At 40.6% G+C, this 24,962-nt stretch overlaps 2 protein-coding genes and 2 long non-coding RNA genes across 5 annotated transcripts; 2 read left to right on the plus strand and 2 right to left on the minus strand.

Moving 5' to 3' along the window:
* Positions 1 to 201: 201 nt before the first annotated feature.
* On the minus strand, positions 202 to 2,032 carry LOC111262159 (uncharacterized). The gene is made up of 2 exons (XR_002681430.1): positions 878 to 2,032; positions 202 to 782 (listed from the first exon to the last, which is right to left on the minus strand). It is a non-coding gene; the product is annotated as an uncharacterized LOC111262159 (long non-coding RNA).
* A 151-nt stretch (positions 2,033 to 2,183) lies between these two features.
* Positions 2,184 to 4,961, minus strand: LOC111262162 (uncharacterized). The gene is made up of 2 exons (XR_002681432.2): positions 4,824 to 4,961; positions 2,184 to 3,939 (listed from the first exon to the last, which is right to left on the minus strand). It is a non-coding gene; the product is annotated as an uncharacterized LOC111262162 (long non-coding RNA).
* Positions 3,308 to 9,565, plus strand: LOC111262161 (uncharacterized). The gene is made up of 3 exons (XM_022836208.2): positions 3,308 to 3,381; positions 4,156 to 4,388; positions 4,839 to 9,565. Exons 1-3 carry the CDS (start codon positions 3,353 to 3,355, stop codon positions 5,006 to 5,008), a joined length of 432 nt encoding a protein of 143 aa, XP_022691943.2. The 5' UTR covers positions 3,308 to 3,352; the 3' UTR covers positions 5,009 to 9,565.
* An 855-nt stretch (positions 9,566 to 10,420) lies between these two features.
* Positions 10,421 to 23,724, plus strand: LOC111262160 (uncharacterized). 2 transcript variants are annotated; one of them, XM_022836205.2, is made up of 5 exons: positions 10,421 to 11,500; positions 14,123 to 14,422; positions 15,242 to 15,539; positions 18,366 to 18,497; positions 19,002 to 23,724. In XM_022836205.2, exons 3-5 carry the CDS (start codon positions 15,274 to 15,276, stop codon positions 20,050 to 20,052), a joined length of 1,449 nt encoding a protein of 482 aa, XP_022691940.1. In that variant the 5' UTR covers positions 10,421 to 11,500; positions 14,123 to 14,422; positions 15,242 to 15,273; the 3' UTR covers positions 20,053 to 23,724. The 2 variants fall into 2 exon arrangements, with proteins under 2 accessions (XP_022691940.1, XP_022691941.1); XM_022836206.2 differs by lacking the exons at positions 10,421 to 11,500; positions 14,123 to 14,422 and having other exon boundaries at positions 14,456 to 15,539.
* The last annotated feature ends 1,238 nt before the right edge of the window (positions 23,725 to 24,962 follow it).

Here is a 24,962-nt window from a genome sequence, read left to right on the forward strand (position 1 = left end):
TTAAAATGTTCCATGTGTACGAGAATAGGGCTATTAATACCAAGCTTTTTCAATAAAGAACCTTATGGCTAACTCGATTGATGATGAAAATAATCATCATCTTAATACAGCTTTTAAGTTACTAATAATCCTACCCTTCATGAAGCTATACTGTTGCTCATCAAGTTCTAAACTAAAAAGTTGACTAAAAATATGGTCAAGTCAAAAACAATGCAAGCAGTCATCCTTACTTTTTTATTCCGTTACTGACTGGGTCATTGAAGAGACGCTATATAGAAGCTTAGTAACTCTTAGGCTCACTGAGTCAATATTATTACAGGTAGGCTTTCATTCTTTTCTTTCCCATTCCTACCATTCCTAACAAGTACATGTAAATCGAGGGTGATAGAAAACGTTCTACCGGTACAACTAGTCAGCCGCTATTCGCGCAGTGCTTGTTGAAACTGCCGACGGAACAATGACCAGGTATATAGACGTTCTTTCTTTTCGTCAGCATTGCTTTCATATTATTATCATTATTATTACACAAGGTTTATTATTTTCAGTACCAGAAGAGAAAACAGTAGAAAGTTGAGTCATAGTTATTTGAAGAAGCTGAGAAAGGAAATCCAGTTGCTAGTAGAACATCAGCTCACGTAGTATAGTTATTTATAGATGTAGCATTAATTAGGAAAGTGTTTTTTTTTACTAGAAGAGCCCTCGTAAAGCATCAGCTGTTTGCTCGCTTTTAACCTGGACGCTGGGCAATCGACGGTGGCGGATTAGCATATCGAAAAGAACAACTGAAATGTTAAAAGCAACGGATCGTTTATGCGCTGTCAAACTGATCTCCAATGGCAGTTTTGTTCGATTCGACAAAAAGAAGTAAGTATCTTACCTTGAACTGGACGCGTTCGCTACCTACGATGCCATCAGAGTTCATTCGGGGACGTTGGGTGCAGAGCGTAGTGGCACACGCAGAGGCCGTTCGTCAAGGCCACGGCGTCCGGAATCCATTTTCCTCAATGCGCGTCGTGTCCTACACTTCTCCTACTGCTCTTACTTGGCAATGGTGGTAGCGGCCTTCCTTAAATCTCTCCTCCTTTTGTCGTGGCTGCTGCGCACCCTCCTCTCGCTCCTGGCGCTCCTCAGATGTTGTCTCCAGCATCATCATAATCATTATAATCGTCCGACTAAGGCATGACACATGCACGCACAGGCCTTGTGTATCACGCATGCTGCTCCCGCTTCAAAAGTCCCCGCCCCACAGCAACAGCAACAACAGCAGCAGCAGCAAGAATACTGATAGTCCCGGAGCCCAGAGTGAACTCGGCCCAGCCCTCAAATCACACAATTCGCTTCTCGAACCGCTCACCCCGACCTAACGCAACACCTCACAAGCTGTGTCTTTCACACCGACAGCGTATTGTGACTAATGACCTTCTATCGCGGCTTCAGAACGGCAAGATAGTCATGTACTCTGACGTATTTAAGAATTCCAGGCGAGGTTAAGACGACTAAACCAACTGAGGTTAGGCGGGCTTTGCGTGCAAGTTCGAAAATTTCCCGTAAATTCATAGAACGCTGTCCTGTTGGGCAGCCGTGATAAAGTCTGTAGTAAAGTGCATACGTACAGATCAGCCGGTTGCCGGCACGAAGGCAAAGCTGGACCAGCAGCGTAACAACAGCAGCAGGCGTGGCTTGGGCGCCAGCGAGGACGTTTTCCTCGGCAGGCCTCGACATATCTTATGTCTATTGACTGGTAGCTAGCGCCTGACGTCACCATTATGTCACATGATGAGGAAACGCTACCGTATTACTATGAGACTAATGAATGCACAGCGGACGCCAACTGCACGACGGCTGACGCCAGCGCTGTATGTGACGAAGCCTTGAAAAGATGCATTTGTCTGCACGGACTTTTTCGGTAAGTTACAGAATCATGACATGACACAGCCCATTGCGTGTCTGTCTATATCGAATGAACAATTTCGCTCAGTGTGAAATGAAAAATCAAAGTTTTTTAAAAATCGCTACGATGTTAGACGCTTCGGTCGGGCCTAAAATGATAACGTAACTTGAAATTCGTGTTAGTGAAAAGCTTAACAAATGTTTTATGTTGAATAACAACAACAACAATAAACATAAAGGTGTACTCATATTTTTGTGAAAACTTAAATATACATTATGCAATAACAAAATCGTTTATAACCACTATTTTCCTTTTAAACATTTATTTCGTTTATTTATAATCTGTATGTGATACATTTTTAAGAAAGATGCTAAATCTTTGTTTATCTGTTTATTATGTACATGAAGAAATTTTTTCCATTCATCTGGACAAAGTCGATCACGGCTATGCATCAAGTGTTCATTTCAAACGTTGTCTCTCAGTTATAAACTGATCGATTTAGATACCAAACATTCGAAAATCAGGTCAAAAACAAACAATGCACCGGAAAACTTACACGATCTCAAAGGAATAAACTCGAAATAAAAACGATTTGGACACTTATCTTATAGGAATACTTAATTTGACAACGAGCTCTGTCTTTCAGCACAATAAAAAATGAAATCGAATATTTATTTAATACAAAAGTCGCTTATAGCCAAATCAAAGATTAGCGATTGCTTAAATGAAAGATCAGAGCGCGCAAACTCAAGACCAAAATATGAGAAATTTTATGGAGGGACGAGCGTGTAATTTTTTAGCTTAAAAACTTCTTCTTTCCAAACCTCGGGGGTCTTCTAGGCATCCATAATATAACTTGTAGGTGATACACTTGACTAGACACTATGCATTATTTTTCAGTTATATTTATATCAATCTTTTCATTATCAGTAGAAAGCCAGTGACCAGAAAGGAAGATGGTGTGGTATTTCGCAAGGCAAACAGTTTTAGAGTCGAAAGTTCTGCTCCACTAGACCTGACGACAAAGTTATGATAAAGCAGATGATAGTGCAATAGTCGTTATAGCCGAGAGTGAGGAATTGGGAAGTTCGTTGTCGACAAAATCCTCTTTAAAACTGTGCCTGCTGTTTTTGTATCGTATAATCAACGACACAATAAACCCTGAATTGTAAAGTTCAAAAATGGGATTACTTTGACAAACGTTATGGCTGCCATTTTGGTGCATAGAAATGCTCGCTTAAACTAGTCTTACAATAATAGTAAATAGTTCAAATTATGCCACATTAAGTTAGAGGGCCGTCCAAGTTGAATTGACATGATATTTGTCAATCTGTTTCGTCATGTAGAGATACTACTATCCCGGAAATTCGGTGTGTGTATGGCAAACGATTGGACCAGTGGTGCAGCTCAACAAAACAATGCTATGTTGTCAACCGCAATACGAGTTGTGTTGGCAGCTTTATGCGGAGCTTATGCAAATGTCAACATGGGTAAGACTTGACCACGATACCCGCCTATCCATACACATACATATATAAGATGTATATTTAAGGTTAGTATGCTTTTATGCGGTCGGGCACTTCAGTCGAATAGCCCGATGAAGGCATGTTGTTTATAGGATTAACACGCGCATGAATCTTTAAAGATGGTCGAAAGATGGTTGCTTGTAAAAATGTAGCCTTTTTTTCTATAAAATTTCTCGCCTATTTTAAATCAGTTATTATATTTGTGCCTACCATGCGTTGGTCAGTTGTTCGTAAGCCTCGTAATTATTATGCAATAGTAACATATTGTCACACAAAACGCATTCAGTAAAGCTGGACGTTAAAACTAGATTGTTTTCCAGAAAAGAGAATATAATCCTGGCTAGAGAAGATAGTTGCTTCATCTAGTGCTATCTAGTGCTAAAATGGTTGGTTCAGTTATTGTGATTCCAACCTTCGCCGTCTAGAAGTAGTATCAGCTAGTACCACTCGACTGACCTTTATAAAAGTTCTTTTCGTTTAGCTTCGGCGTGCTGTCTACGCGATACTAGGTCTGGGCATCTCCTGCAGAAGCAAAATGAAGGATACGAATGCCTTTGTGAGTGAGAATTTTAACAAGGCACACAAGGTGCCTTTTGCAGCGATATATTCCTGCTTTTATAAGAAAACGTGTGACTTCGCAGAAAATCATAGGGCTTCTCTTCCATCATTCTCAGAATAGCCAACTATGTATAATCGGTTGTCAATATAGTGTTGTCTTGAATGTGTGTATCTGGACAGATTTTACGTGGAAGAGGCTACTCAGTCATGCATACGTTACCCCGAGGGAGAAATGAACATGGTTGACGAGGCAGATAAAATAATGTTTTTCAATGCTAACTTTCTTGCATTCGCCGTGTTCGTGTTTCTTGGAATTGTCATACTCGCAATACAAAAGGATCTCATTTGTGATATCCTCAAAGGAAAGATTTCCCCCTTGAACGATGCAATGAATGCAGAAAATGCAATTGAAGGTAAGTCAATATACCTCCCACGCTGTAACATAATTAACGAGCAGTTTTCGTCTCGCTTTACAATTTGATCGTACGTCGGCACTAGGCAGTACAAGGATGCATATTCTTACGCTGTTTTTGCCGCATTCATATCACTACATATCCTACATGGACACATGTTTATGTACCTATATTTGCCCGTTGTGGTCGCCGTTGCGTTAATCATACAGTATACAAATGTTGCCATTTGTACAAACTTTATTCGACCCCATTGTCTCTACTAAACAGTTGCCGATCATTCAATAGAGCATTTATGGTTTCTTCAAGTACTAAGTAAAGAAGATGACTGGACCTTTGCTTGTTAACTGATTGTCATCTTTACCCACTAATTATTATTTTGCCATGTAAACGTGACGTTTGCTGAAGGGACATTAACAATTTTTTCGCTTTTCGCACCTGGCAAAAATTCAGGCGTCGATAGAATCCAAAGCACATCTTCCTCGCCAACGCCGACGGCCGGTCCTGTCGGTAATGATGATGAACCGGGTGCGGCAGCTGGTAGCAGTACGCAGTGTACGCAAGGCGTTTTGACAGCCACAGAGATCGATGATGGCCCAGAGGAAATTGCTGTTGAAGCTTGATAACGGATCCCCTACCAATGACGAATGAGTATCCGGCCTAACGGTTAGATGACACAGAAGCGTCTTGCATCGGACATGGCTACCATAGATATAGTACGCTAAATCCTCTGAGACACTCTCGTAGAAGCTAACACATTTGTCCTCGTCGCTCAAAGTGCTTGCCGTGATGTCGGCAATCTGCAGGTGCCGTTGCTTCAGTCCTGCACTTATCCTTTAAATACGAAGGCGAGCTGCCCGATAAACAATCCACGTCATATACCGTAATCCTTTCGACAGCTGCTTCTGCTACTGAGTCTTGCAGTCGAAACGCTTTTAAGAGACCTGAAGATACAAACGGCAGCGAACGTATATACAATTAAGCCATTTTTCAGGATATAATTACCTCTGTATAGGATGAATCGAGCTAACCCATTAAGCGAAACCCGTCAACCGGAAATTTCTTGCCTAACAGAGGGTCTTTCAAGTCACACTTAGACGGTGCTAGCACCTTGCTTGATACTTATCCAAAGATCGCTATATTATCTTACAACCGGACCACCGTTACGGAATCACTGTCGTTTTACATTGAAATAGCATAACGACGTTCATTGGCGGTTGTAGATGCAGCATAGTGTAAGCGGTTGATGACCACAGAAAAATGTTGTGAACGTGGCTTGAGTCCAAAAACTCAGTGAACTTCTTTTTCTTTGACAATTATTTCTCTAAACAAACTGTATAAAAGTGAACATTTATAAATGCCAGCAAAACACTTAGGTGGTTTATAGAATCACCGAGCTCTCGAAAACGGCAATAATACCAGATACAAGTCAAACTGATATCTAAATGCATACAATACATGCATAGACAGAACTGTCATTTTTCACCCGGTTTGTATATATTATGACTTTTAAATCGATGATAACATAGCTAGAATTCGTTAGACGACCGTATTTCACGAACACCGCACGTGGTTGAGACACCTGTAGAGAAACGCGTCAGTGATAACAGCAATATAGAATATTTTCATTCTAGAAAAGTTACCATGAAAGCACACAAAATATATCTGGTTGCTGGAAATGTCAGTATGTCTATCACTTGTTACGTGGCATAGGGTTTCAACGCATATCGGCTGGCATCGTATGGAACGACGGTCCATAACACGGTCAAATCGTTTTGGGTATCCCATGCGTGATTGTTGATCGATTCAGACCTCGTTCATGGATGATAAAGCATGGCCTACAGCGTAGTCGGTGACCGTATAATGATGCCGTCATTTCATTCTATGTATTATCTATACGAACAATCTACACTTCCTTTGTTTAAGTGTACTTTGTCCAAAAGCCTACCATCAAGCTCTGATTAAGCTATATGCGTTACATATGTAGATACATTTATACAATGGTACATTTGTAGCAATAAATTTCAACATTATGCTGTGCATCCTCATTGTGCTGGCACGCCATCGAAGGGGAGTGAGTAAAGATTTTGACGTGTCTATTTTCGGCCATTCGCTGATGAAAAATGGGCCAGCTGGGTTTCATCGAACTGCCGCTCGCAATAGCGCTATTACAGATGTAAAAATTATAATTCGAGTGGGGGAAAGAAGATATTCTCTTCTTAAGAACATATCCCCGACGCGCCGGCTACAACAGATTTTCTTAAACAGACTATAGACAATGATAAATAGACACACCAATACGTGGCATTTAGGCAAAAAGATCTGTTTCAAAATTCTCTCTCTAAATGCAGCCAGAGAAGTCGAGTTTTCGGTACTAGTCAATGAGGACAATGAACGAAGATTCGCAAACGCTCATTGCGCTGTTACTTGCAGCAGTCTTTCGATAATATGCTATGAGTGATCCGCTTACAATATGTTACAATTTGTCGAATTCCGCCACGAAACTTATTTATTTCCATTTAAAATTTATAATTTTAAAAAATAATTAAACACAATGTGAGTTTTTATCATTGCGAGCAAATGGGGCAAAGTCATTGGCCAGATTGAATAAGGAAACGAATCTGTGATCTTCGACAGCAAACCCATCCCTTCACCCGCGCCTTTCGAGCTAGCCACCGCCGAGCGCATTGTAGAAAATCAAGCTCTTATTTTCATGTTAAAATGTCTTTGTCGCTTATAATTCTAGGTTTATATCATTGTAGTAAACTATATTGCTATTTTTGTCGCGCAAGCATCCATTGCGTTTTTCCTACAGTTTTCCAGATTCTCCGAAAACACCTCTAGGCACTAAAGGCCTTGTATTTGTTTTATGAATTATCAAGCCGTTGGCCGATGATAACAAAACAACGATTTATACGTGAGTCAAGGTATCACATACACGATAGCTTGTTTATATATATATATAACGATCGTTAAGTACATCATCATTTGTTTGTTACATATTTAAATATTGACTTCTCTATTATATATACACATGAATAGATTCAGACCTATAAATATACATGTGTACGAGAGTACTATTTACGTTGCATAAGGCATGTGAATATATATATAACAGGATAATTAGTAGTTAGCTCGTTTGACAGTGAGTGTTGCTATGACGGCAACTTTGGCGTTGTTAAGATGAGAATCATCATCTGTTTGCTTATTGGATAAAGTAAGGGAACTGATCTGGGTTCCGCCCTTCGCTGATGTGAATCTCATCACGTTTTATAGCTTCAACGATATAGTTAGCGTGAAAATGCTTGCTAATTACCTCGATATTTAAACTAAATAAGATACATAATACTGTTAATATTCGAAAATCATACAATGATTATACTGGGTCATCGGAGAGGCCGTTGCAGAGAGGCAGGAAAGCCTAGACTCACAATTCATTCAGGGCTATAGATGCCGTCTTTAAGTGTACGGTTTGCTCATAACCACCCCTCATCCTGCTTGAAACTAGTACAGAAGGAAAATTGAATATATTTTTTAGGTGTGCGCTGTCTTTGAAGGGTGAGCTAACAGGTAGGTAGAGCAGCGGGGAATATATCGGACCGGACAGCACACTCTTAGCGGACGATGTCTTCGCTTCCCTAAAGCAGCTTGTACGTATATGTAAGTACACTCCATCTTATCATATAAGTAAAGATATGTTTTATCAGCCAAATGCACAAGCAGGCCGGCTTGAAAAGAGCACTTTGTCTGAGCGCCGACTGATAATGCCGATGCCTGTAGTATTATTTCCAACTAAAAAAAGCCAACGATCTGTGTAGACATTTGTCGAGCGCGTCCGCTGAGTGTTGACACAATGTTTAATCATCGAAGCCCTGTAATATTTAGGAGATTACATTTTCAAACAATTTTTAGGGTTTTTGCGTATTTGCTACTCGTCGTTAATAAAGCTCTATGTCACCTTGATAATGTTCCCAAAGGAGAGTCGACATCTCAAAGTTATTTATCGTATTATTAAAAACGTTGGTACTTGATGAAAAACGCCAAAGTGATACGACAATATTTTATAGGTCGTTTGAGAAATGAAGACCTTAAGGCCATTAGCCTTAACTCACATTCTCTCAGACTGTATAACGGTCATAAGCGTAATAACGTTTTTGACTAAATCCTTTCAACATGACACATAATAATTGTTGCGGATGAACATGTACGTTATTTACGATACAATATTTATTGCAAATCGTACTGAATAACCATGTCGAAACGCTTTGCACCGGTTGTGAAAAGCGGTAAAAAAAAAAAAAAAACCACTAGGCAAAAGCCATAGATGACAAATGCTGATATCTAGAAGTGCGGTTCATTGACGGCCACCTTACTTGAGAAAGTGTGACCAACGACTCACAATCTATATACGTATACAGATATATATATATATCGTTCGAAATCAATGCGGACGAGATCAGTATCAAGGATCTGGGATAATTATAAATTGCTTTTTGCGCAATTTTCAACCACCTTTTACTATATGAAAATCGTGTTTGGATACCTCGTGAAGACAAAAGATCATGTAATCTGTCTAGTTCGGACAACCAATGAGCTTCATAGTTGCCATAGGGATACGTCTGACTGAAAAGCATGGCAACTTTTCGCCTCCGTCAATGAAAAGTATGGTATTTTAGTTTAGAAAAAATAGGTTTTCACTTATTGTCAACAGTGGTAGTTGAACGCATGCCCGCTATAAACACACAGCCTACCAATATGTTCTGCACATATATATATATATATATAGCGCGTACAGATAATATGGCGATAGAGGTTACTACCCCGCTAGTTAGTGCCTTACTATTATTGATTATAAAACGAAAAGATTGTGATTGAGTAACGTCAGGGATATTAGCGGCAATGAGGTAAACGCATAGATGAAGTGACGTTGCGTAATGATGACCTAATACCTATAATGTATCATTAACATGTGTTATTCTTACAGACAAATAAAACAAGACTAAATACAGAATGTTTACCCAGTAAAAGTACACAAACCCCCCCCCCCCGCCCGACAACACAGGGTGATTTCATTTGATCTTATGCTATCGAGGGTAATGCATAACAACGCCTCGCCGATATGCTCGAAACAACCATAATAATATTACAAGTTAATAAAGCTAAAAAATTTCATTCTTCTGTTCGATGTGTTTTGTCTTTCAAATCTGATATCTATGTTTGCTGCACGATTATTTTACAACTTAATAACATATTCCATAGTGTAAAAGCGAACTAAACAGTATTATGACACACTCTGTTGCTTTTGTGAAGTGGCTTGTTTTTTGTGCAGTGCTATTGCTACAAAATGTTTAGTTAGTATAGTTTCATTTAGTTAGTCTTTTTACTAGAGTATTCATAAAATAACTTTAATGAGCTGGTAGCAAGGAAGCGCTAAAACTTCGGTGCTTCTAAGCTACATGAGACACCACTATAGGACAGGATATAATAATATTGATAATATGCTTTCTGAAACAGAAAGCCAGAATTAATCGTCAATCTACTTATTTTGAAATGCTATTAGTCAGGCCAAATAAAAAGCTCCCCTATTCAAAGAGTCTATAAGCTGAAAGAGACTTTGGCATATGAGTTCCAGCGAATTACATAGGCTACGTATTTTCTACCACCACGCCAGTCTAGACAGCTGACAGAGTTGAAAGAGATTTGGTGAACGAAACGTTTTACAAAAATGCATTGAGCTGTGCTAAAGGTAAACGTACTGTATATGAGATTTTAGCCTTTTGTTTTGCTCTTCTGCTCGTGTTCTTCCGGAAAAATGCCATCTCGTTTTTAGGAACCTTCAACGGCGGGACCCAAAGAGTGGTCCAGAGTGCGCAATGCCATTGAGTCAATGTTTCTTTGTTTTCTTTTTGAATATCTTCACAGTATCCGTCGCGCGCGAGAAATAACAATAACAGCAACGTGTAGATGTCAACCTTTTCCCTTTCCCATTCTAGCGTATTCGTTTATCCGCTGGTCCTCACCCAAAGCCGAAGGGAACGGCGGCAGAAGGGGAAAGTCGGTGAGCATGCACACTTCGTTCGTCTTCGCCGCCACTCTCTCGCTTCGTTGGGCATCCGCTCTCACCGAAGCGAGACAACGACCCTCGCGCACTCCTCTCGCTTATCAATGTGTTGTAGCGAGCCTTCTGTAGTCTGCCTGTGCCTGCCTGTCAACACAGAGGCAGTACGGCTGACTGGTGGGAGAGAGGCATGCTGTGCTAGGGATAGCCGCCGATTCAGGCGGCTCGACTGCCGCTGCTGGTTGAATGCTGCTACAAAGCAAAGAATAGATTAAACCGTAGACGGACCTACGCACAAAAAATCATTGTCGAGTGTCGAGAAACGCTTCACTTGGAAATACCTTGCTCTGGAATGGCCTAGCTTCCAGTACCCACCTTGCCAGCCAGTACTGTTTGGTCGTTGCTTAGGTAATAAGAACAAAAACAGTGACCGAAGGTGTACGCACATACACAAGTACGGCAGGAGTGTACCAAGACTAGCAGCCGTAGTGGGTAAGCTACGCGTATCCAGAGAGTGACGGCGCACGACGCTCCACACAGTTGTTGTTGCTGTTGTCGTCGTCTCGACGAATTTGTAGAATTTGTCTCTTCCATCTTCTTCTTCACTAATGATCTTGGGGACGACTACGAGCCGACGCTGCCGCGCCGCGCCGTTCGCTGACAACGAGGGCAACGATTGTGAGTGTTCGGAGCTCTAATTATTGCGATTCATTCATCACTTCGTTCGTCCTATGGGAGTACTTAACGAGCGACTTCAAATCTCTTTCATTGATTGATATCTTTTTACGTGCTCTACGTATGCTACCCTAACGTCGTGACCTTGCGCGAAATTTTTGCGGCGCGGCAGCGTTGTCGTTAATAGTATTCTATTCTCCGTGTTATTCCACATATCCGTTCGCGAGACACTAAACGATGGAACAAGATGATTCCTTCGAACTGTTGTTTTGCTCAGATGGCTTTCACTGTGACGGTTGCCGACCCCTGCGACGGCGGCCTTTGTCCCTCAGCTGCAGGGATTGATATGGACGATGAAGACAAGACAAGACGAAACCGCGAAGTAAGTTTCTTTCTTCTTCTTTACTTGCCTGTTGTTCACAGGCGTAATTAATAATACTATCAATATTATTATAGTGCACATATATGCAGCCCAGAAGCGTCAGGCCAGACTCGGCGGCCACTCTAATAGGTTGACAAACAGGGAAACAACACAAATCCATAGAACTAGATGGAATGAATAATAGCCGAGGCCAACTATTTATTCCTACTACTAATATTCGCAAGCCTTTAAGAAACGTTGTTGCACTGCCTGCCAGTTGGACCTAACTTGGAATCGATAATATGCAGGTCCGGTGGACATAAAGTTTAGATCAGCTGTTGTTAGAACAGTGAGCTGGCAGCTGATAACAGCAACCTTTTACCTGTTAACGATTCTGCGGTTGAAGATAAATACTCGAGCTAGGATATAGCGCCTTATGGTAGCTGGTGCTCATTTTTGTCTTTCACTTTATACTGGGAAGCCCCTATGCGCTTCGATGTATTTGAAATACACACTACCATCTGACTATATGGACTTGATGTATCAAAAACAACTATACAGCATAAGACACGCCATTGCAATGCTCGAAGGTGCCGTTAGAAAATGAAGAGCTGATCTGCTACTTTTAGCCCAGCCTTGCGTCACGGTAACTGTGCATGAAGCTTGACCCTATTTTCACGTCTGCCTTTGTGTATACGGGTTATGCTCGTATACTAATGGTCACCGCAAGCGAAACGTTTGCTGGGTCACGTGGCATCTTGTGTAGAACCTCTGGGGACAGATTTTTTCTAGTAGCTCCTCCTGGTGGCTGTGCTATCAGTCAGTCATTTAATTTCCTGTAACTAGCTTTTAGCTGTAACTTTCGCTGGCTATTGGGGATGGATAAATGATCGATGAAAATAAATAACGTTTCGTTTATAAACAAAGGAGAATAAATAATTTGTGTTTATCGTTTATGTTATTAATATGCTTATTAATATAATTAACATCATCTTCACGGAAATCCTATGCAATTTGAGATGCTATTATCAGTTTATTTCTCTTTTGTCTTTTATTATACATTTTAATCATGGCAACACTCTTCCAGTTCCTTACTTGGAGTTACTGTAAGCGCTTAATTTATTATTTAACTTAAGCCAAACATTTGCTGACATCGTAGTCATACTATATCTCAACTTCGAACCCATTAAACGTAAAGTTGATAATACGATCTCGAGCTATGTATCTCTAGCGTAACTTCATTTCGAGGTATTCGTATCCCTGCGAATATAGCCTTATTGGATTATCATTTAAAACTATTCACTTAGTAAACATATATTGACCCTACAACGGTGATGTTTTCTTTTCTTTCCACAAGTCAAAACATTTAAAGTTGTCTACTATTTAACAGAGAACGTAAAATGCTATCAAAGATGATTTAGCGATTTTTGGGTGTCTCGTATCAGATATTTACTGGGTGTCTGCTGGTTTGGCTACCAGCAAAATTTGGGGTGCACCGACCAGTCTTGTATATATATCCGATTTAGGTAAAAAATTCACTTCAGCTAAACTGTCAGTGATAAATGTCTATATACCTTTTAGGGAGAAAGGACCTCGAGCATCAATACGTCGTGCATTGCAAAACTTAGCGATTGATGGGTACCAGATCTTGCTACAAGTAACGGATTTGCACCATACTTTGTAATGTTACATACATAGCTTGCTTTAACAAAAAACCGATGCCAGCTTTATTGGGAGCTGATAGAAGATGTGATTCGAAAAAACTTTCCATCATGGAAAATCCAGCATGGAGTCATGTCGCTACCTGTGATTAGATCAAAATGCGTGTGGCGCTGCGGGCGCTAGCTACAACGAATGCTCAAAACCTCTACCCAATTAAAGCATCGAGAGCCGACTACTTATGTGGAAACATATCGTATCTGAAATTAAAATATATTTAAGTTTCAAGCCGGCAAATTGAACCTAGTGCTCTTATTATGGAAGTGAAATGTTCGTATTGACAGCGCGAGGGGAGGACATCAGTCAGTGAAAATTATGTCTCTAACTAGTTGGCATGCTTTTGTTCAGCAAACGTCTTTAGGCCTCTTTTTTTCCCTCGTTTATAATTGTATCGGGCAAAAAGAATAGAAAGTTAGTTATCAAAACCTCAGGTGCATAACGATAATAGACATGATAAATGGATCATAAATTCGATTCCCGTCGTTTTATAGGGTACCCTTGGAGCATGTGTGGTGACGTTTGGGATCCAATCCTGGTTTACTTGGGGACACAATTCTGTGAATGGACATGGAATATGTATCTCTGTGAAATGTAGTGAGCCCGTTTTATCCCATGTCTTCCAAAGGAAGTTTTGTGTTGACGAAGAAGTAAAGCGCGGCAAAAACTTAGTCTAGATGCAACTTTATTGGGCGAGATTTAAAACGACGAAGCAAAAATGATACATTGCACGCATACTTAGCACAGTTCATGTGCTTTACGTAATTTAATGGAATGGTAGCTTGGAATTGATTGGAATTGTATTAGATTAAAAAAATACGTTTATGTATAGCGTAGATCATCCTTTAACCTCACTGCTCAGCGGAAACGTTGATTTCATGCGCTGTTGATGTGCTTTTGTTTTGCTTTTGATATTGATATTTTCAGTGGTTGACGGAGCATCGAAAAGGAGCGTTGTTGTGGCGGGTCTGTGGTTGCCCCAATAGGAGCAGCGCAGTTGAGTCCAAAGCGCCATTGTGAGTGCTTCCTACAACGTCGTTGACTTCTCGGCATCTTTCTAGGGACCATTGCTCTAGGCGAAGACAAAATGGGAAATGGGACAGCAATGTGAAATCAGCCTGATTCGACACGGGCGCTTTGCACAGTGACAAAGAAAGCCGTAACTTTTCTGCTGCCTATTGCAAGATGTTGGCCGACCTTGTTCAGCGTTAACTCAACATGTTATCGGTAGATAATTTTGGCAATCTGGTTCAATCAATTTGGTTTCGATAATAATCATCGTTATCAGCGTCTCTATAGACATTCGTAGCTTCGACAGCTTATATTAATCGAAAGGAAAGGGTCCTCGTAGGTTCCCAGTATAAGTTGAACCTATAAATCAAACAAGTGGACTAACTACCTAAACCAACGGCCAGACAGTTGCGTGAGTGGCTTCATGAAATGCTTTGATTCCACATAGGGCTTCGAATGATGGGATCGTCCCTATGGTCTTCTTGTAAATCTATGCAGATCTGAATGTTACAATTATACCAGTCGTCCTAGTAGATTTTATACATTCGGTTAAAACCTGATCTTGGATAGATTCGAGGTCTTGCGTGTTCTGATTGTTGTGTTGGCATACATCTTATTTTTACCACCTCTTTCCCATAGGTTTTCAGAGTGAACTACGTATACGAGGAACAGATATAAAATCCAAAGCGACAAAGCTTGGTATACGAGTGATACCCTAGGTATAATAATAATACTGAAATGTATCTTCATATTGTGCCGTAAATGCTCATGTCTGAACCTCAAAGCTAGCTTCTAATAGGACTCTGTCGCATACGAAAAAATGAAATGAAAACAAATGAAACTCCCGTTGTACAAATTAATATTATCGCAAAAGTTGATCATTATAATACTAAAGAGCATCGTGTGAATTAATGGAACCTTATTCATCGTAGTTGTTGTAGATAGCTTGCTAACGTTTACGCCCTTTTGTAGAAATAATTTGCTTTGTTTTTTGTCGTCCGGGGCCGTTTCAAACTGTAACGGTACAACATACAGATGGCCGTGGAGCTGCTCCAGGTCGTGTGCTGATGCCACGCCGATGGGTCGCTGGTGCCCCTGGGGGCATAGGCGACAGAGGCGGCAATGTTGACTTCAAGGCTAGCAGCCCCAGCTGGATTAGAGGGGCCGTTAGAGTCACTTTGGCTCTTGCGGCCACGGCGATTTTAGCTGGACAGAGCGTGCATGCTGCACCGACCCTTGAATGTAGCGTAGACATCGAATGTTCAACGAGGGACGCCTTCTCTGTGTGCGATGCAAACCATAGCATCTGTGTTTGCACTCAAGGCCGTTACAGGTTAGCATTGTCACTATGTTTCATATATATTCATGTTGCTGAGAATATCGTGATGTGGTACATGGAAGAAGAGGAACATGGAAAAGCATGACACAATTCTTTCCCAATTTTTCTACAAAACAAAAAAATGTTGGTAAAGAGCTCAGAGTTTTCATATAGGAGGTGTCTTGTCTTGTCACAAATTGTCGCGCCGAGGAGTTCAAATGTAAACTTTCATTCATTCTACCACCCTGTTTTTCATTCAAGAGGTGAAAATTAAGTCCATCGAGAACAAAGCGGTCGGAAAGATAGGGCCGAGGAAGGCGAAAGTAGGCCTGCTATGGAGTAAAATAATAGGTTTACACTTACATAAGAAAAGATTTAAAGTCTAACAAACATCTATTTCAGCACTAGACGGCTCTAGTAAAGATGTTATTTTTTAAATAGAAATATATCTTTTACACCAAAGAAATTAAGATAAGCCTTTTCTTGCACCTTCGCCTTCCCCATCCGCCTTCGCATAACGTTAAATAAGATATTGCGAATACTTCAAAATTATTAATAGTTAACCCTCTTTTTAAAAAGAAAAGTACAGAATAGAAAGTAGGCCCACACTGAGACGTATGTAGGACCTCAGCTCGTTACGAGTCTGTGTTAGCTAGACATATATGCTGTGATAAATTAAATATTATGGTATATATTTATAAACACACGTTTACTGGTATGAAGGCGCGGTGCGAGTGGCTATGAAGTGCTTGTTTCTGTCATGTATGCAAGCATACAGAGGTGCTAACAATGCTTTTTACAATAAACCGCTAGTAACAATTTGCTAAACTGTCCTGTAGGAAGACGAATACTGTCGCTCGTATCCATGGGTACACTTGAATTATTTCAGTGTATATTTCTCGGTAGCATTTTAAAGCTAGATTCTCAAAATCAGAGCGTCACATAAAACCCTATTTCTCTTTTTAAGTTTTCAGCAAAACGCATCGGTAAGTCAGTATTTTGTAGAATCTGCTTGCACTCTAACGGCTTCAAAATTGTGGTCTCGAAGCATGAAATTGATGCTATACGGCTTTGATTTTACTTGTCTTCACTGTTTTCTACGGAGCCAAGATGGCGTCATCGAACTTTTCTTAAGTGATACCTTGTGTTTATGTTACTACGCGTCATTAGTATTCTATGATGTTCAGATCGGCCTTTGTGAAGCCACTAACGATCTTGCTTTTTTCTTTTGTTAACATTTCGCTTTTTGTAAACAGTTGGGCGTCGTACATTATGGGCGAGCAGGACGACGTACTCCGCAGTCTTCATATTACTTATTAGCTCGAATGTGTGCAGGCTTTTCACTAAATCCTATAGCATAGTTCATCAGCCATCGTTTTTGGTGTTTAAAAGAATCGTGCGATTCTTTTCTTGCATGGTAATTGTGGTACTGAAAACCATCGGGACCGCCCAGATCGATTCCCAAAAAGTCACCCCAACTTGTTTGATTCTGGTAAATAAATTTTGTTGTACCTTGGTATTTTCAATTTATATGAGTGAAGCAATTTTGATTACCCGCCTGGCTACTTATCTACCCACAGAATATTTGTTACGAAAATGTCCCAAGCACGAAAGACATTTATATTACTAGCAGCCGTTTCGACAGTGGCGATCGACTTTCTTTCTACTTTTTTGCCTTTCCTTCTAGATCTTAATTTGCTTGCAGATAACTTGCTTGAAATAGACGAATGTTTATTTCACCCTAAAGTAAACTAAATATAGAATATAACGTTCAAAATCATTGAAGTAAATGAGGAATCCAGTTTGATGCGCTCAGATGCTTGAAATACGGCTAGAGACTCCAGCGTACTCCTCAACACGGCGTTCGATTACCTCTAGTTGATTTAGGGAAGACTATTCACTATAGGATGCTTCTAGTTCCATTTGATATATGGCTGGTTACAACTTATATGACCCGAATTATGTCAATCAATTATGACCAGTTGATACTAATAACCTAATAACCCTTTGGATTTTAGCATCCATATTATAAAAACGATCTAGCCCGCTACCCTGTTTCCTAATAACTTTGTTCCTTTCATTATTGAATTTTGAATCAAACCTTAAAGGTCTTCAAATTTACTTCTCGAAAGGCTTTGTTTTACCAGAATATGCAGTTACCGGTCCGAAGTCTACCCGCCTCACTCGAAACTAGACATCGAGGCTTTTTCAATACACATGTCCTGCTCGCATGGCATCGAAAAATACGATCTTGATCACACCAAAAAAGAAATAGGCCATTTTCTTATGCTGATATCGATGTAAATGCTTCCATGCACCTTAATCTGCGTCCAGATGATCCTAAAAAAGGTGACTCATTCATTACCTGTCAGAAAAGGCTAAGAGTGAACGGGTACTTAAGGAAAGTGTTCATGTAACGAACACGCAGATGAAACTAAACAATTTAAATAGCTAAATTGTCAATCGTAATTTAAATTCATGCGTAATGGTCCTATTCTCTTTGGCAAAATATAGGTAGACTGACTAAAATAAAATCAAATTAGAGGTTACTCAAGTTGTTACTATGATTATTATTACTGGTTAGCTAACATACTCAAATAAACTTTTCGAAGACAACCATATACATAGATAGTCTTTTCATGAACAGGTGGTTTGACCCTTTGTTAGATTAGTTTATGCCTTATAAAGGCTTATTCTTTGCTCTACTAATCCGTAACCAGGCCATCGGAAAACAATACCGTTTTTTCCTTCCTTCAAGCGATACTGAGCTAGACACAGATAGCATTTAGTGATAATTATTGTTCTGCCTTTATTCGTTTATCTGATCTTGTGATATTTCAGAGAACCACCATACAAAATCATTAAATGTTCAGTAGGAAAATCGTATAATGAGAAGTGCCGTTCGTCGAAGGAATGCCTGCTCGCCGATCAGTACTCAGACTGTATTGGAGGTATCTGCCGTTGTCCTCCAAGGTAAGCAATAATAACGAAATATTCTGTTTAGTACAACGTAAAAAAGGAGGTGCCGATGTAAATTTTATAACATACACATAAGGACGTACAAGCCAGACACACTCGCTTCTATGTGACTATTTGCAGCGTACATGGAGTCTAATGTATGCGAAGACGGATGCTATCACTAACATGTGCTTGATGCAACTATTATCTTTCAACATATATAAACAGCTAAATCCATAACCCAAATGGCCAGATCGCTTGTTCAAGTAGCGTCAATGACAGAAATAAAATAAGAAAAAAAAACGTGACGAAACTTAAATATGACTCCATGTTATATCAGAAAAAGGGCTTCACTTCATCCGATCACGACTGTGCAATATCCAATAGATAAATTAATTTGTATGTAATATGAAATTCTCAATGGCATATTTTTTTTTTGGCATTCATTTAAACAATACCTACATTAGCAAGTGAACTAAGAACCATTTATTTTATGCTTATTCAACTCTTAATTTTCAGCTATATTCCGATTCCAGTTGCGAACAATAGCCTGAGCCTATTTCGCTGCATGATCGATCCCTTCTACCTTAGCGGCGACCACGCTAACCTAACGTTTTTTAAGGTTAGCCCCGTACCGTTGTTAGTTATATGTATAATTCTCGTGTACTTGGGCTATCAGCGTGGTGCCAAGGTGCCGCAGAGGAGAGGAAGTTCTACAACCAATCGGCGAATCGTACCAATGTGGCGTGGGGTTACATTTCATCAGACAACACCCGTTAGTAACGGCTCGGGATCGGCTGGGCCGAGTGGTCAGACAGCGGTTACGCCACCGCGGAACTCGACCAGCGGCTCATCAGGAGGGGGAGCTTTAGGTGGGGTGTCTCAGATGGCCGTTGAGAGCGGTGGTAGTGGTGGTGGACCGGGCTCTGGAGGCCAACGCAGAGAGTCCTCCGGTGGAGCTGTGTCAGCAGGAGCCGGCGAAAGGGACTCCCGTCGTGGTCGAGGGTTCGCGCACTCCCGGCGCGACTCAGGGGCGAGGGAACGCCAGGAGCGGGGAACCGCTAATGCCCATACTCATTCACATAATATTGCAGCCACCCATCCCCATAGCACAGGGCACGCTGTTGGAAGCTGTAGTGGTAGCAGCAGCAGCAATAGTCAGCAGCACCCCCATCATGTACATGAGTTAGCCAACGGCATCTCAGAACGCCGCAACTCAGCAATGTCTCCTCCGCCGCCATACGCGGAAGAAGCGCCACCCAGTTACGAAGACGCGATCAGGGCGTCACGAGTGGCTATGCGCTTAGAGGAGGCGACTGATCTGAGCGGCTTAAGTAGCAACAACAATTACAACGTCAACGCGAACTCATCGACTTCTAGCGACGATCCCCAAAACGTCGTAACGGGCTACGCTCCACGCAACAGCTCACTGTCATCGTCGGGTCGTCGGGATATGCAGCAACAACAAAGCGTGATCGATAACACTGCCTCACGTACTGCGGGCGGTAGCGCTGGTGAAGGACCCGCGGACGCATCAACCATGAAGCCGCCTTTATATTCGCAGGCTTGAAAGAGCCTAAGCAAATAAATGACCTGTTTTAAAATAGAATGAGTCACCATTGTCGAGTGATGCAAACACACAACAAAAAAAAAAACAATAACAAACAGCTTACCCTTTTAATAATAACTATTATACTATAGCAAACCGTATAATTATATCAAGTGGCGAGGCAAAGGGGAAGAATGTACTAAAGTTTTGCACATACGTACTTGAAGTGGTATAACAGTTATAATAACGGTAATAATGAACAAGCGGTTAAAAGATTAAGCAAAGCAAAAGCGGTCATTTTGGTGGTGTACTTTGAAGATTCTTGGAAAAAAATTAAGGTCCGCCCCGACCTGAAAAGGGCAAGGCCATGATCTAAATCGTGTCGTAACAAAACAACACATCATATGAGAGCTTTATCTAACGGTCAAGTACAGAAGATGTTGACGGCAGTCGATTGAATCTCAACTGAAACATTCGCGATACCGCGTGTTTGAAGGTTAAAGGGTTATTGCAGCAAGTTAGAGAGCTCATTGACAAAATTGTAGATGATAAAGTCTGAACACTGCAGAGGAAGGCACTGCTAATTGCAGTAGCTGTCTGTAGTCATAAGTGATATAACAGTCGATGCAATCAGATATACAATAGCAGAAAAAGATTGATCATAGTTTGAGTGATGACAGCGGAGTCTGTGCGCAAAATTCACTGCCTCACAATGTTGAAGTCTGTCATGATCTCATAAAATGGTGAAGTCCTCTGAACGGACACACAAAAAAAACTCACTCAACCCCTCCGCAAGATGTCAGCTAATTATATCTAGCAGCAACACAAACGTAAAATAGACAGAATTACCTGCGTCTTAAACGAATAATGAATCTTACTATTCGAGTCAATTAGCAGTTGATGGTAGAGTCGACCCTGACGAACAGCGGCAGATGCTCTGGAAAAGACGCATGCGAACCGCGCAGTTCTTCGAAAACACTTCATAATGATCTCAGCTAACCAGAACCAGCTAATAACCTATCTAATTTGTACGTGCATTAGCCTAAACTTATTTGATCCAACGCATAGGTTCGCTCTAGGAACATAGAAGACAAGGGACTTTTGTTAAAGAACTTCATACCCAAGAGTGTGGTCATCACTCCGTAATCTACTCCGTAGAAGGGGGCGGAAATAGGTTATGAGGTCGACTGTTGCCGACAACTCACACGGAACAGATATATTACATTTGACAACATGTATGGCGCAGTATTTTGGTAGGATCGCAAACATTTACAGCTTACGCGTGTATGAACACAGCAAAGGAGGGACGTAATTGTTTTTAAGTTTTTTTCAGCGGTTGAATTTGGTACATATAATGGCTCTCGCTGCATTTTTCAAGCCTTCTGAAAAGGCTTTCTTATAAGGCATTTTTTTTTATTAGTATTTTCATTAATAGTCGAACTTTATACGCGTATAAATAGCAGTTGCATACAGATACAGTCATCATTATATTAGTTGAGCTAGCATAAATGTTACTGACATTACTAGGATACGTATGTGTATATCAGTCGATATTAAAAATTCTGTTCTTCGGTCCCAAACATACGGTTTATCCACTCTTTACTGTTAGTGTGGTAACGTCTTTCTATCCAGCCGTACGAGTATAACAAACGAAAGATCTGACTAATGATATGATAAATTCCGACGGTGATGGTAACAAAGCAAACAGAAGCTGAGGTTGGTAGTTCTCCAAATATCACTGCATGTTTTGACTAAGTTTTGGGTTTGAAATCCGTTGGGTCTTTGGAGATATCTAGGAGCGAAGAGATGCTCGCTTGTAGCGTAACAAAGCAGTACTTGGCAGTTGTTAAAGCCATTGAACGGGCTACCCGAAAGCGCCTCGTAATGAGCCATCGCAGTTAGTTGCCGCGAAGTCTGTGTTACCCACCTGTAGGCCTCAGACGCACACAGCCATGATCATACAGAGATACAACATACAAATGCAACACAGCGACCAGTATCTCAGTGAATCAGCCACCTTAGAAATTTACGATAAACGAAGTTCAGAAACGTATATCGAAAAAATCAACCAAAAAGACGGTACTCCTAAAGTTACTCATAAGACATACACGAATGCAATTCAGAACTAACGTCTTGTCAGTCAACAAGGTCACATACGTATTAGCTGAATGAAGGGACGAGCCGTAGCGTGTTGTCTCGGTAAGCAGCCAAGCGAGGCGAAAAGCAGACGTATCGTGTCCGAATCGAGAGCACAATTCGGTCAGGACACGCCACACATCCATGGCCGGTACCGATTATATGACTGTATTGACTGCAATTGCTAAACAGCGCGAACGCTATGGATAAATAAACTTGAGAAAACGGAAGACTAACGTTGAAACCAACGAAAAGAAGACGAGGGACTCGAGAGAGAGAATCACAATTATCATGTTATCTATGGTTACACCAACTACAGCCGCTAGGCGAATAGCAGACAGTTTGACAGAAGGAGGCGACACGCCGGGGCAGAGAGATGAATTAAATGGTAAAAACATTTATAGTATTTTTTCCCTTTTTCACTTTGTCCACTTTTCTAACGCTCGATCGACTTCCAATTTTTCCCAAGTGGGGTCTAGAAGCAACAAATACTAATTACAGTAAAATAAGTACAGCAACGCTGTTTGGTGACGAGAACGTTACGGGGTATAAACAACGCGACGCTGGCTATTGGCTGCTAGGCAAAGATTGTAAGCTGAGACTATACCGCTCATGTATTATATAGTAGTATTAATCCCAATAGAAACAATACTAGCGATACGATCCATAGGCTATGTGTAGGATTAGCGTCGTGTGGCAGAACTAGCCAAGAGCCTCTTTTCGTACTTTCCTATTATAGCAGTTCGCTTACATGACATTATCATGAAACAGGCCATAATTATAGTACATCTACTATTTAAATACATAGGAAATAAGCAGCAGTTACACTAGCGCCTACTATAAAACGAAAGGACGGGGTACCAGTTCTCATCGTTCAAGTAGGAACAAGACGCCATCACTTCATCATTTTTATACGGACTTCATGAAAAAAGACGGAAGCAGACCATATTTTCTAACGCTAATAGATAGATGTTGGCGACAGCTCCAATGAAAAGTCACTTATTATTACTACTACTACTACTACTTCTTCTACTACTGTGACGGTTAGCAGAGACGACAATAGTTGATGATGTGTGAGTAAAATGAAGGGCAGGGTGGCATTACGTCTGAGTAAAACTGATCTGTTAAAATAGCTTTTTGTCAGCTTTACTACTGCAAGTGTTATGTGGGTCACTGGAATGAATGTAAAGGAACGTGCTATCAGCAAGGAAACATACAGAAGGGTAGAACTCGCTCGAAACACTTACGTTTTACTTCTGAGCTAGTTTATTTGATATGTATTTTTATATATATATATATATATATAGCTAGCTTGAATAACGATTTATATTGGCGTTACGTTGTGCGTCTAGACGCTCGCTAAGAAAGTCTACCGACAAACTATATATAGATAATGGAGCCGATAGAATTGCCTAGGCGTTGCCAGCAGAGAGAAGAGCTTACTAGCTAATTTGTTTACTGTTCCTAATTGTATGCCGCTAACGAACACAGTTGGTTTCCGTGTGCCAAAACAATGTGCTTTGATACGAACTTGAATAAAGAAAAACGACAGTATGACTCATATTATTATTATTCAGTATATTGCAGAAGAAGACAGAGACGATTATTATTTATATGTGATTTTTCTGTAATCGAGCCGTAGATTGTAAGCCACCGTCGCGGGGCTATCGACCTTGTATGTGCACGTACTCATACTGTGATTCTCACTACGTTTAATCCATCAAACCTATTTGTTAACGGCCGCTGCCAATTCGTCTCATTTCGATTCAGTACACGACGATTCCTATATCTCCGCCAATTCTGTGTTCGCATTTACACGATGCTTCCTACTATCATCATATTTATCAGTGCACCATTATAATATACATCATAGATCTATTGTGAAATGCCCACCGCAGCCAAATAAACATTGCTCTCGTCCCGAAACTTATTGCCAGCCCCACCCCATCCCTGAAGGATCGTTTGCTGCGACTCGGCAGAATTTAGAATTAGATTAGTTGCAAGTCAATATTGCCAACGAATTCGAAATCTGTGATGTCAGAAGTTCGAAAATTTGGCCGTGTTATTACGAGCTGACTCAGCAGGGACGTCAGAACGCACCAGGAAAGAGATGATTTCAAGCTGGCGTTTTGCCGTCGCCAATCGACGCTGCTAGCGATGGTGATATACACTATCTGATCGTTTTACGGTGCTGCCGCTAGTCCGCGTCCACTGTACATTGCTGTAACATACTTATTACAAAATTTAATACAGGTGTCAGACAGATGTGTAAATGTAGTTGACGGATTTCAGTCTATCACATCACTGATGGCAGGTACACCAATGGAAAATCGAAACAAGCTAATCCGTGTTGGACGATTTCGTGATCAGATGCTGACTTTCATTTTCAGTAATTTCATTTTGGCCAAGCTTGACCTATTCGTTTGAGAGATACATTTCGGTAATCCTTAACGAAATAGAAAGTGTACTCAATTGAGGAAGCCTATAAATTATGCATTTAGACGATAACAAGCCATTCCAGCCCAGTTTGATATCTCTATGTGATCTGGGATTGCGTAGGCACTGCGGTTTAAAGGTTAATTGAAAAGTTAACTTCGTTTCCGTCAAGAGCAGCCATGTATTTTCTGCATGGAGACAAACAGAGAGATAAGAGCTTTAGACTATTTTGCCAGAAAAAATTATATATATATATATATATATATATATATATATATATAGAGGTACATGAATTACTAACACCGAACTATATAGGCGAGTGAGTGAAGGACGAAGAAAAAGTCTAAATAGAAGTTTTT

This window comes from Varroa jacobsoni, unplaced genomic scaffold, assembly GCF_002532875.2.
Source record: "Varroa jacobsoni isolate VJ856 unplaced genomic scaffold, vjacob_1.0 scaffold_630, whole genome shotgun sequence".
Lineage (NCBI taxonomy): Eukaryota > Metazoa > Arthropoda > Arachnida > Mesostigmata > Varroidae > Varroa > Varroa jacobsoni.

Bases quoted from the DNA above. Each gene is read 5' to 3' on its own strand.
- LOC111262161 (XM_022836208.2), top strand. From the start codon at position 3,353: ATGCGGAGCTTATGCAAATGTCAACATGG. The intron at 3,382-4,155 runs GTAAGACTTGAC...GTATCTGGACAG, and splicing joins TTATGCAAATGTCAACATGG to ATTTTACGTGGAAGAGGCTA. The intron at 4,389-4,838 runs GTAAGTCAATAT...GCAAAAATTCAG, and splicing joins TGCAGAAAATGCAATTGAAG to GCGTCGATAGAATCCAAAGC.
- LOC111262160 (XM_022836205.2), top strand. From the start codon at position 15,274: ATGCCACGCCGATGGGTCGCTGGTGCCCCTGGGGGCATAGGCGACAGA. The intron at 15,540-18,365 runs GTTAGCATTGTC...GTGATATTTCAG, and splicing joins TGCACTCAAGGCCGTTACAG to AGAACCACCATACAAAATCA. The intron at 18,498-19,001 runs GTAAGCAATAAT...CTTAATTTTCAG, and splicing joins ATCTGCCGTTGTCCTCCAAG to CTATATTCCGATTCCAGTTG.